At 37.9% G+C, this 13,668-nt stretch overlaps 1 protein-coding gene across 1 annotated transcript in view; it reads right to left on the reverse strand.

The window, feature by feature from the left end:
• The window catches only part of IL7 (interleukin 7), a 65,351-nt gene extending 52,950 nt beyond the window's left edge, over nucleotides 1-12,401 (reverse strand). Inside the window, exons 1-2 of the mRNA XM_063080029.1 lie at nucleotides 12,392-12,401; nucleotides 7,138-7,271 (exon numbers count right to left, since the gene is read on the reverse strand). Of these exons, the coding sequence (XP_062936099.1) occupies nucleotides 7,138-7,271; nucleotides 12,392-12,401 (144 nt within the window). The remainder of the gene's footprint in view (nucleotides 1-7,137; nucleotides 7,272-12,391) is intronic.
• Between the last annotated feature and the right edge of the window lie 1,267 nt (nucleotides 12,402-13,668).

Raw genomic sequence — 13,668 nt, forward strand, 5'->3', positions numbered from 1 at the left:
AAGTTCATGAGAAAGGTGCAGACTTGAGACAATTTGAGAGCTATCAGTGCTAAGATGTAAGTTGAATACGTGAGGGCCTCTAGAGTAGAAACAAAGTCAGAGTTAAATATGCTAGAAATTATAAAAGTCTAGTATAACCTATTAGTCTTTAGATCTTATAAAATCATAACTTATAATAACAGGGCAGCCCTTCATGTGCCTATAGTTAGACTGAGTCATTTCTGGGAAGTATTTGGCCATTTCAAGCAGGATTTATTTTAAAACAGCCTCTGTTCTGATGACAGTTACATAGTTCACTTAATGAGTTATGTTTAGGCAAAATAATTTTTATGGACAAGATAATATTGCATCACATCCCAAACTATTTCATATAAGATATCAAAAAAAACCCCTGATATTTGAGTCACAACAAATTCCTAAAGAAACACATGTTCAAGAAAAAAGGCTTCCTAGCCGATTTGAAACAAGTTTTGAGTTTTCATTGATTTATGACATTGATTTACAACTCATATATTATATTTCCCAAGTATTTGCAAAACTCTCATGTGTAAAGTACTGTGCTGAGGATCCTGTGAGAAGTAAAAATGAATCAAGAATAAAATCTGTCCTTAAGATGCTTACACACCTTGTATGGAGAAATAAGAGTGTATAAGGGTACAGAGTTAAAAATCATAGACAATTTTAAAATAAAATTAAGAAAACAATTCCACTTACAATAGCACTAAAGAGACATAAAATACTTATGGCTTTATAGGACAACAATTTCTAAATAAATTTCACTCCAGTCCTTGATTATATGTCTGTTGGACTCACTATCCCCTGCCCTCCTTCCTGCTCCTCTTCTCCTCCTTTTTCCCTTTCTTTTTATTTGGAAGCATAGCACCCGACACAGAGCACTGTACATAGTAGGGGAGCAATAAATATTTATGAAAGGAGGGAAATAATCAAGGCAGGCAGGCAATGAATGCAGGGAGGGCAGAAAAGAAGGAAATAAGAAATAAGACCTGGTTTTTCCCATGTCTCAAAAATCTGACCACTGCAAGAGACCTCCAAGTTAGATCAAATTTCCACATTTATTAGAAACTGAAGAGTCCCAAGATGTTAAATGAGGTATCCACAATCACAGCACTTGCTAATAACAAAGCTAATAACAATTTAAGTTTTCTGATCATTTACTAGTGTCCCTTACACTACACTGCAATGCTGTTTCACTAAAAAGTAACCTAATCAAGGGTATTATTTATTTACCCTAATCAAGGGTAAATAAAATATATTTATCCATGCTACAGAGGATTGCTTTATTTGTCCTTAAATTGGATTTTTAATCAAAGATCCTAAAAGAAAATGAATAACCCAAAAAATTGCTAATTGAATTTATGAGTTAGGCAATTTTTTCTTCTACATTATTTATACTTTGATATTGTGGTTGAGCTAAATACTGAAAACAAACAAACACACTCAAAGCATTTAATACACACGGAGTGTGATATATGGATTTGCAGACCTGACAAAATAGAATTTAAATATCAGATTAAATCAGGGCACTTTTCTAATCTTTTCTCTAAGTTCACAAATTCTTCCCATATGAGGGAGAGGAAATACATGTAAGTTCTCCAGTGGACCTCCCAGATCACCAAAAATTCTCAAAAATAGAAAGCACTGGGGGTGGAGCCTAGAAATCTGTGTTTCAACAGGCCTTTTAGTTTATTCTGAAGCACCCTGAAGTTAAGAATCACTGCCTTGGTCCATGCCCATCAACGTCTTTCACCTGAATTACTAGAGTTGTTTCCTATTTTCTCCTTGTTTCAATCCTATCCCACAAACTAGCTACATGGTTGCAAGAAAAAGTTATAAGAGGAAACCTGATGGTGTTATTTCATTCTCCATTCATTGATCAAATATTTATTGAGTGTTCTAGCTCTTCAATAAAGAACAAAGATTTTTATTACAATGACACCTACATTCAGTGTCTTCCCCACCCACTCCAAATTCCTCAATGAATTCCTGGTGACTAGGAAAGAGTTCTTTATGTGGTGAGTACAGCACTCAGTGGTCCAGGCCTTCTCTGAGTATTTAGTTCTTATCTCGTATCCTGCAATACAACTGTACCATGCCAGTTGGTTTACTATTTACATTCCTTTGCAGGAGCCATCCTCCAACTTCTTCTTCCTTTTTGTAACATCTATGTATATTTTAAGATTAAAAAAATCATGTCTTCTATGAAGCCTTGGTCAACGTCTTTCTGAATGGGAAATGACCACTCCCAACTTGGTGCCCACATTGTACCCTGTGAAATTCTATTAGATGAATGTGACTACATAAAAATAAAATCTATATAATAAAAGCAAGAGAAAAAAGTAAATGATAACTGGAAAAATGTTTTCAACAAATATGACAAGTATAAAGTTATTATACTTAATATATAATGGCACTCTTACCAAATGAATATCAATAAAGGCCAATAGGAGAATGAAAAAGGATCTTGAGGATGATGAGGGAGAGTATATCCGTAAACTACCTACAACTTCTTCACAGTCTGTCATTGCTTCAGTCTATGACACTGGCTGGACCATGCCTACTAATGTATGGAGTTGTGTGGTTTAATGATTGCACAGCCATGACATCACCAGAGAGCTTTACAGTACATTTAATTCTAAAGCTATTTCACACCAAAATCCCTAAAAAAACGTAGGCAATCCATCGAATAAATATCAAGAATTGCAGCAATATAAATGATGAGTATAAACGTTAAAACAACCTTAAAAAAGAATGTAGTTGGAGGGACAAAGTTCTAATTTCAAAACTAACTACAAAGCTGCAGTAATCAAGACCATGTGGTACTGGCATAAGGATAGATATATAGATCAATGGAATAGAATTGAGAATCCATAAATAAACCCATACATTTGTGTTCAATTGGTTTTCAGCAAGGGTTCTAAGAAAATTCAATGAAGAAAAATAGTATTTTCAATAAAAGGGGCAGGGACAACTGAATAGTCACATAAAAAGAATGAAATTAGACTCCTACCACCCACTATATACAAAAATTAACTCAAAATGAATTAAACACCTAAACGTAAGAGCTAAAACTATAAAACTCTGAGGAAAAAAGCAGGTGTAAATCTTTGTGACCTTGGGTTAGGCAACGGTTTCTGTGATATGACATCAAAAACATGAGCAACTAAAGAAGGAATAAATGAATTGAACTTCATCAAAATAAAAAATGTTTGTGCTACAAAGGACATTATCAAAAAAGTGAAAAGATAACCCACATAATGGGAAAAAATATTTGCAATTGCAATATCTGATAAGGGTCTAGTATTCAGAATACCCAAAGAACTTTTGCAACTGAACAATAAAAAGACAAATAACCCAATTTAAAAACAAGCAAATGATTTGAATAAACACTTCTCCAAAGAAGATATGAAATAGCCAATAACAATGGCCAGTAATGAAAAGATGCTTGACATCATTAGTCATCAAGAAAATGCAAATCAAAATCACTATGAGATACCACTTCACAGCCACTGAGATGGCTAGAATAAAAAAGTCAGATGACAGCAACTTTTGGTGAAGATGTAGTGAAATCAGTACATTCATACACTGATGGTGAGAATGTAAATGGAACAGCCCCTGTGGAAACAGTTTGGCAGTTCCTCAAAAAGTAAAATATATAGTTAACATATGACCTAGAAATTCCATTCCTAGGTATACACCCAAGAAAACTGCTTAAAAACTTATACACAGATGTTTATAGAGAACTCATTCAAAATAGACAAAGAATGGAAAACCTAAATGTCCAGCAGCTGATGAATGGATAAACAAAATGTGGCATATCCATACAATAGAATCTTATTGAACCAGTAGGAGAAATGAAGTACTGATTCATGTTATAACACGGATGAACCTTAAAAACATGCTAAGCTAAAGAAGCCCAATATGAAAAGCTACATATTATACGATTCCATTTGTATAAAATATCCAGAATAGGCAAGTTCACAGAGACAGAAAACAGATTAGTGGCTGCATGGTGATGGGAAATAGAGAGTTACTGTTAATGAGAATAGGATTTCTTTTTGGGGTGATAAAAATGGTCTGGAATTAGTGATGATGATTTTTCAACTTTTGAATATAAAAAGCCACTGAACTGTACACTTTAAAAGGATGTATTTTATCTCAGTGTAAAATAAACAAAAGCATAAATAATGAACACTCACAAAAGAATTCAATGTCACTAGCAAATGAAGAAATGTAGATAAAAACAAAAGGTTAATTTTTCATTGCCTTAGTAAATCATTTTAAAAACAAAGATACTCAAAGCTGACAAGAGTGATGATCTTAAACACTGCTGTAAGAAATGGAAACTTACATATCATTTCCAAAAAACTATTTGGTAATCTGTATCCAGAAGCTTAAAATGCTGATTTTATTTAACATTGTCATCTCAATTCTAGGAATCTGCGTTCCATATTTGGCAGCCCATATAAAGTCCATATGAACCCCCCTTACCTCAGAGGTAGGTAGAAAGAATGAGTCTCACACTCACCTTGGGCCCTATTTGGCCTCTATATTACAGTCAGCATCATTTGTATTTTCTGATTTCTACAATCCTATTGCACGTCCACTAGGAGGAAATGTTAGAAATTCTACGTTTTGTTTTTTTCTCATTCTCCTAAATTCTCATTTTTATGTGTATTATTATTAATGTATATTAAATTACTGTGGAAGTACTATAATATATAAGTAAGTGCTAAATGTATTTTGGAAGTGCAGGTTCATCAAACTTTATTGAAGGGATACACTATCTAAAAAAATATTGGACATCAGCTCAGCATCCATCAGCGTGGTCTCTCTCCTTCAGCCAAACTCATCTACTCTACTGCCTCTAGAACACAGTTTATGTCTCTTTGTTTCTGAGCTTGGTTCATAATCAGTTTGTTTGTTTGAAATGACAGTATGACAGTCGCTCTTCCTCCGTTTATTTATTTATTTATTTATTTTTCAATTGAGCTTTTATTTATTGTTCACCAGAAAAGAGACAGTTTATGAAAAATTATTAATAAACTTGCACTAAATGTTTTGGTTTATTACTTAGTCAAACCAGCCACTTTTTGTACTTTGTATTGTATTGAAGAATATGCCATTTTGATTATATTTCTAAGTAAATGAATTCTTTGCATTGTTAACATAGAGGTCTTGTTTGTGTGACTTGCTGTTTGGAAGATGCTTTTAAGCTTCTCTGCCATTGTCCTTTGCATGTCATGTGGGTGGTCATGCTTTTCAAACACTTACATGGTTTTTAATGAAAGAGACTTCTGGATGGGATACTACCAACGAGAAGCACAAATATCCTTTTTGAAGCTCACCATTGACTGAAACCTCTACAATACTTACTGCAAAATGTAAACTCCTTAGGAGAGACGCATACAGACAAATATATACAAATACAGAGGCTTCCATTTTCAGTCATTAATTAGATGCTGTATTTATATTAAAGAACCAGCACACTTTAAAAATGCAATCATGTGGAAAGTCTAGTAAAATTCATGTTTCTTATAATCATGCCATGCTTCACAAAGATAGATATTCCATGATTTTGGATAGGAAGATTCAATATTGTTAAGATGTCAGTTAAGATGTGAATTAAGACATTTCACCAAAAAATATATACAGATTGCAATAAATATCTGAAAAGATGCTCAGCATCATATGTCATTAGGTAATTACAAATTAAAACACTAAGATACCATGACACTTATTAGAATGGCCCATATCCAATACACAGATGACATCAAATGCTGATGAGGATGGGAAGCATTAGGATTTCTCTTTCATTGCTGGTAAGAATGCAAAATGGTACAGCCACTTTGGAAGACAGTTTGGCAGTTTTATACAAAGCTAAACATAGTCTTATCATATGACCCAGCAATAATGCTCCTGGGTATTTACCCAAATGAGTTAAAAACAGGTCCACAGAAAACTCTGCACATGAATGTTTATAGAAGCTTTTTCATAATTGCCAAAAATTGTAAACAATTAATACACATTCTTCAATCGGTGAATAGCTAAACAAACTATGGTAATCCATTCAATGGAATAATATTTAGCAATAAGAAGAAATAAGCTACGAAGCCACAAAAAGTCATGGAGAAACCTTAAATGCACATTTCTAAGTGAACGAATCTAACTTAAAAGGCTATATAATGCATGATTGCAACTATATGATGTTCTATAAAAGGCAGAACTTCAGAATCAATAAATGAATCAGTGGTTGCTAGGGGTTCAGAAGGAGGAAGGGAAGGATGAATCAGTGGAGAATAGTGGATTTTCCAGGGCAGTAAAACTATTCTGTATGATATCGTACCGGTGGATACACGATGTTATGCATTTGTCAAAACCCTCAGAACTGTACAGCACAAAGAGTAAACCCCAATGCCAACTATAAAATTTAATAAATAATAGTGTATCAATATTGGCTCATCAATTCTAACAAATGTACCACACTAATGCAAGATGATGGTAATAGGGGAAACGGCAGAGGGAGAGGGGGTATATGGGAATTCTCTACTTTCCACTCAAATTTTCTGTAAGCCTAAAACGGCTCTAAATATAAAATCTATTAATTAAAAAAAATTTTTTTCCATAGCAAGTAAAAAAATTAACAGCAAAGTATGTATTTCACATATGTATAAAATACACATATATATGTGTGCATGCACACATATTTGGATAAAATAACTACACATCTCTCTTCACCATAATTTTTAAAGGTTACACTCTGTTATTTTCCCTCTCCTAAGGTAATGCTTCTACGGGCCTAACTAGGTAAATGGGAGATGAGGAAATGCAGGCAGTGATGCTAAACTGTGCTTACAAGAAATTTGGTACTGAGAGGAAATAGGACTGAAATGGACAGTTGTGGGAGTCTTAGGGTCTAGGAAAAATTATTTTTACAGGATATAATGTTGCCAACTGTAATAATACATAGTTAATAGCTCATGACATTTTATTCTGTAGTTATTTCACTTTCCTGTCAAGAAATATAGATGGAAATGTGGTTATAAAACTGCATACCCAAAGTATATTTCAGATTTTCCCAATGGTTGAAAATGTGAGGAAAACAAAACAAGCACATACCAATTTATTGATGCTGACCAATAGAACATGCTCATATTCTTTGCCTTCTTTACCTTCAATGTCACAGTCAGAGGATGCTACTGGCAACAGAACAAGGATCAGGGGAGGAATTCCAAAGATATACCTAAAAGAAACTAAATGCAACAGGAAATAAGAATGAGCTAAATGTTATGCCATATTACATTTGATTGTGGTGCTTCAATGGGCTCAATCACTTCGTTCTAGTAATTTTTAAAATGTATCTCGGTTTTGAGATAGTGCAGGAAGGGCCCCAAAAATTAAAATTATATAACCACCAACGTGGGACAGCATTTTGAAGTGTAGGTTTATTTTATGTTTTTATTTAGGAGTTACTCTTTAGGAAAGTATAGAACAGGTGTGATGAAATCAGAGACTCTTTGCTTCTGAAAAACATTTTTGGTTGTAATGATGGTCTGTTCAGTTTGGATTTATGTTCAACTTCCCTGTAAGAAAAGACATCTACAGGTAATTAGTACACTACAGTTCCAAAAGTTACATATTATTGAAATGTTATGATCTATGGAAAGCATCATATAATTACTTGAAATGTGATGGTGGTCCACGTGTTTCGTTGCCTTACGGAGGCAGCACTGTGGAAGGTTTACCTCCATGGTAGTACACTGTGATTATGTTCTTTCTTTTAAATAATGGACCTTAAAGGGTTTAGGGTCAAAAGTCTTATAAAGTTGAGGTTTGTATTTTAGGACTCCTCTTCCTATCCTTTTATCACCCTCTGTCTCTACGTGGCCAGAGACCCTTATTCTTTTCAAACACAGCTCCGTCCAGCTTCTTGCCATGTTAGAAAAACCCAGTAAATGAATTCACACTCTGTTAACTAAAGAGTTATATCTCTTTTTGATAAGCCTTTCCAATAAGAGTCAATTATCTAACCAAAAGGAATGAAATTATAAATAGTATCATTTACAGTAAAAATACACTGGATAGAAAGCCAGGGATTCCCAGAAACTTTAAAATCTGGTTCTATAGGGACTTATTTCTTCATAAGCCAGCCATAGTGTCTTGTTTCTTTCTGTAAACTCTCAGTTATGTTGACAGCATGTTTTCTGTGCATTTCTCAAATGAACTTTAACTGTGATTGCTGCAGGCAAGACATTTCACAAGTGTGTCTTATCTGATTAAGAATTCAAACAAAACTCCTTCAAACCTAAGGGACTAACATTGTGACAATAGCCTAAAGATTGCTAAGGATATCATAAGGTTACTAATAACATTGTCATCTATTATATCACTATCTGTCATAGAAAACAATTAGTAGCACACCCCAACAAATTAAGTGCTATTAGTGACCCACATTTTTCCAAATAGAGGAAGTAGGCTGGATAGCATTTATGGGAGCAACATAAATCCTACTTCTCACCATATGTGACTGACACTTGACGTAGGAAGAAAAACAAAAATACAGGAGAAATATATTGATAGCTCTGCCACTAAGTACCTATATCCATGATGAGGAAGGATTCATTTAGGGGATTAATAATGATGATGATGCTCTTTACCTTTAACTGAGCACCTACCATGTGCCAGGTCTGAATGCTAACCTGAGCTTGCTGCCGCACCAGGATTTGATCAGAAATGACCATAATCTTTTGATACCATGTAATCCTATTGGTCTTCTGAATGAAAACCACTTCCATGTAATATTGTTCAGCTCTGCCTCTCTCTTCTACTACTGTTCCTCCATTCTGAATCTCCTCAATGATAAAATGCTAATTATTTACTAGGTTCCGACCTTCTAATCAGATTTGTATAGATTATACAGAACTAAACTTTTTATTTTCCTGACATTTTACAGGTGACCAAAAGGTATACTTTGGGAGGAGTAGACAAAAGAGGAAGCATTATATGGCATATACCTTGAAATGAGCTTTAAGGAGAATATAATAAAATAAATATTAGAGTGAAAGATAGATATGTCTACCATTGTGCATAAATGTTATTTTAAAGGTCCACATTTTATGTTTTAATAAGTGAGGTTGTTTTCTTTTCTGTGAGCATTGGTAGTCTTCTTCACTGCAATTTTCAGTAGCAGATGCTCCCAAAATTTACGTCAACCTATTTTTCCATTCAATGGCATTTTGTCAATGCTTTTCAATGACAGTTTGGTGGAAAATTCACAGTCTTTTTCTGTATTAAAACTGTCTCAATCCTAAAACATAGCGTGACTTGCCTTTAAAGAGAGTCTTCTCTTTGCCATTTTTGTTGATGAGTAAGTTAGCCCCAAATGGACTAGGGCAATGCAAAACACAGAGGGTTTCAAACCTGGGGACTTGAGATTTTTAACTTAGTATTACAGTGGATTTTTGTGACTGACTGAATGAAAGAGCATCACTCAAGCTTCACTTACCTGATTTCTAAAATGAAAAATTTTGACCAAATGATCTTTTAATACCTCTTTCAGCTCTCAAGCACCTTAATTCCAAGAATCTACCTGCCTATCCAAATACAGAAACTCTTTATATTTGAAACTGCCTCACGGGCAATGCTGCAAACACATCCAGGGCCTCAGACCCACATCTCATAGGTTCCAGGCTCTCTCATTAATGGTGCGCAGTTTGTTCTATACTTGAAATCCTTTTTCCACACCACGTGGAGAGTAACATATAGAGACTGCCTGGTTTGAGAGTGCTTTTGACACTGTTGTCAACAATGGGAAAAGAAGTCTACTTTATTTTGTTTGCATTTGTTTCATACTACGTAGACACCCCCCGACCCCTGCAGCCTGAACTTTTTACTAGGTTATAGAGAAGATAAAACATAAGGAATAATGCAAAGCAAGCATGAGCTTGTGGAATTATCTTCAGATCTCCAGAAGGGACTGAAACTGGAGAATTTGTTTTCAGCAGGGAATTTGGTTAAACCAGAATGATGGCTGCCTAAAAATTCTTGTTGGTTTTTAATTTAAGCCAAATAATACATTCAATCCTCAGCTGTTTAAGTTATGGGGTCAAAGTGAATATAAACATATTGGTTTCTATAGTCCATCAAATCCAATTTTTTATCAGTCTTTAAGACTGATAAGTGTTTACCAAATGTCCATTACATAAATCTATTTTCACTAAGAATTTAATTCCATAAATATTTCATGAGGTAAATACAAGTTATTTACATTTTAAAGATGGAAAATCTAAGCCACAAAAAAAAATCTTCATATATAGAAAGTGTCTAGTAAGAGCCAGGATTCAAATCCAGGTTTATCAGGTAGAAGAGTATTGAAACGCAGCTTTTAGCCACTAAACTACACTGCTTCCTATAAAAATAACTGTATGTGTAGTCAAGGGGAGTGTGCAAAAATCATCACTCTCTGCAGGAACCTTACTAAGGTACTTCCTGGCCAAGCTCTGAAACTGCATCATACACTCTTATCTCAGAAAAAAAAAAAAAAAAAAAAGGCACTAAATATTTGCTCTTATTGTGGTAGGTCATGTGTCAGCGGTGAGACCAGAAAAAAGATCTCACACGACTGTGAATGTGACATGTCCAATCAAACAACCTTTCCATTACTGTTTTAATATATTTAAACTAATGTGGTACCATTTGTAGTTCTTCACACTTGCTCAGGATTTCTAATCTTTCTCAGTTCTCTGTTTTTATTCATGTTCTATTTTTTGGTCCTCAACTATGATGAAATTACCCAAACCAGATAGCACAGTTTAGGAGTATATGGTAGGTCCTCAACTACTTCAATTCCCAAAAGAAATAGCAAAGAAAAAGGGTAAAGAGTAACCCTATTCACGTTCTGATTGTGCTTAAACTTCCAGAGATATCTCTCAGAACAAAATGCAGAAAGCCACTCATTCTAATTATCATTAACAGAAGTTTAAAATTTAAATATTTTATTTGCTATTAACTTATGGTGCATGATTAATACAGATATACTGCAGGAAATAAAGACTTCTTGTTTAAAATGCACACCTTAGCTTCCTTTCCTTGTTTTACCTCTCTTTAGATCACAAATAATGAAAGATTAGAACCAGCAGTGATCCGTAAGGAAATAATTGCAGACAACCATGGGCATTGCAAAGAAAACAAGGATGTGTTCGATTTCTAACTCTATATTAACCCCCTGGAGGAAACTCCTTAAAAATATTCTTGCATAATTGTCTTTGGTATTCTCCCCCCTCCCCCATCTTAATTTTGCTACTGAGCTGGTACTCCTTGGTTATGTCAATTTTTCATTCTCTAATGTCTATGAGAGGGGAAAGGACTCGACCTAACTGAGTAGCCGGGAAAGCGCGCACCAAAGGGAAGAGCAGTCAGCTCCCTATCCCCGCACCCTCCCCCACCCGTCCTCTTTTGCTTGAGGAAGTACTTAGTGTAAAACTACAATTTCCCTAAGCAGATGCTCTCTCCCTCACATCCCCCTTTCCCCTTTTTTCTTCCAGTAAATGTTTTGGCTCTTTACATTGGCCACACGGCTACCACCGGAACCCATCGCGCCTCCATTCTGCTCGCGCAAACATGCTAGATCCTAGCAAGGGTCTGGAATTTAGAGCCATGCCCATTTGATCCTGCCTCCATCAGGGAACGCGCATGTAGAAAACACAAAAGCTGGCCTTTCTCAGTGCCAGCCCCAGGACTTGGGTTCCCAGCAAATGGCGCAAGGTACAGCCCCGGTCGGAAACTCCCAGCCTGACTGAGGGGAGAAAACGGGGTTTTCCAGAGACCTGTTCCCTTAGGGTTTAAAAACGTGTCTCGTGCGAGCTTCGCTTTCACTTCTCTAGGGAGTTCGAAGCTGCAGGAGCCCGGCTCCTCGCCGAACCCGGGCCGCCTGTGAGTAACCTGGCGTGGCCAGGAGCACGGGAAGGGCGGGTTTGGCGCCGGATTGGCAGAGGACAGCGGGGCTGGGGGCATACAGACAGACAGACATAGAAACAGACAGCCATTGGCTACCTCTCAGACCCAGCTGCGGGCTGCCACCGCTGAGCCACGCGGAGGCTGCAAGGCTCGGTCTCAGGGAAGAAAGCAGGCATCGGGGACTGCTTCTCGTAGCCAGCCAGGCGCAGCAGCCCCAGGTGCAGTGACTATGGGCCACGGTACTCAGGGGCGTCTGGGCAGACAGCAGCTCGTGGGAGAGCCAGTGCTCTCGGCAAGTCCAAAGTGCAAGACCGGGCTATTCCCGGACTTGCCTTTGGCACGGGGGCCGGCAGCGCGTCCCAGAGATTCCCGGCGCGCGGGGCGCGCGTACTGGTGCGCCCGGGAGAGGAGCGCTTACCATGGAACATGGTCTGCGGGAGGCGGGCGTAGTCATGATGACCGCAACTGCAGCAGGAGCAAGCTCTCGCCGCCCATAGTCACTCCCAGGACCCTGATCTTCCGCGGAGTTGCCGGGAGTCCGTGCCGTGCAGGGCGGTCTCTGCGGCTGGTTCCTCTCACCCACGCCGCGCCTGCTGTTTCATCCATCCCAAGGGGGGCGGCACATTCCACGGCCCGGCTCGGCGCTTTGCCTTTTCCATAACTTCCGTAGGATCAGCCAGCAGCGTACTTTCAGTTTCTACTTGGCGCTTGGTCTGCAGGATCAATCTTTGGGTTCACCACCCGGGCACCTTCACCATCCCCCCTCTCCGGGGCACCTACGTCCTCCGTTAGCGCTTCTCGTGCACCTGGACCAGGACCAGAGGAGGGCGCGAATTACCAGAGCACTGCAGGACCATCCCGCTGGCCTTCTGAATTGGAGCGATTTGGGGTAAAAGACTTTCCAGATGACCTCTAACCGCCTTGGCAAAGCTGTGTAACTGGGAACTAAAACCATCAGTTGCTAATGTCCATGGAAGCCACAAATGTGCGGGGCGCAAGCTGGGCAATCGCAAGCGGACACCACCCAGGAGGCGTCGCAGCTCCTGGCGCGGATGTGGTGGACTGTGCCTAGTCGTCTTTTAAAAAAAGGAAGTGAAGAATGATTGAGAGGCCCACGTCCTCTGCCCCTCCAAGTTCTCTAATCAGTCGCTTTCCGCCGTCCTCTACCTGCTCAGGTGGGACCTCAAGGAGAAATAATCCTGTGGGTCCACCTCATCTGGTAAGTAGTATCTATGAAAAATCCATCCCCCAAATAAGTGGTGGGCATGGAAACTCACTGTAACAATTAATAACTATGACTCCCACGTGCACATTTGCCTAATTTGGCTAATAAATACAACTATCCGTCTTGACTGTGTGTGGCTGAGATGTTAATTTTCTTCCCCCAGGCCTGAGTTATCTAGGTATTTCTTGCTTTAGAATGGTTTCTGAAATTCTGCGGAAACCCTGCCTGGATGAAGGTGGGTAATGTAAACCAGTAGCAACAGCAGCGATAGTAATAAAGGCTATCATTTATGTAGTATCTGCATATGTCACCTCGTGCAAAACTTTCTATGAGGTAGACCGTTTTCTTATCAGCGCTTTACAGATGTGGGAACTCAGACTTCCTTACGTAACTTGCTGCAGTTCACTTAGCTAACAGTTTGGACACAAACCTGCTGCGTTCTGCCTCTAGGGTTCATGCTTGGAAGTCCT

This window comes from Cynocephalus volans, chromosome 15 (genome assembly GCF_027409185.1).
Source record: "Cynocephalus volans isolate mCynVol1 chromosome 15, mCynVol1.pri, whole genome shotgun sequence".
Taxonomy (NCBI): Eukaryota; Metazoa; Chordata; class Mammalia; order Dermoptera; family Cynocephalidae; genus Cynocephalus; species Cynocephalus volans.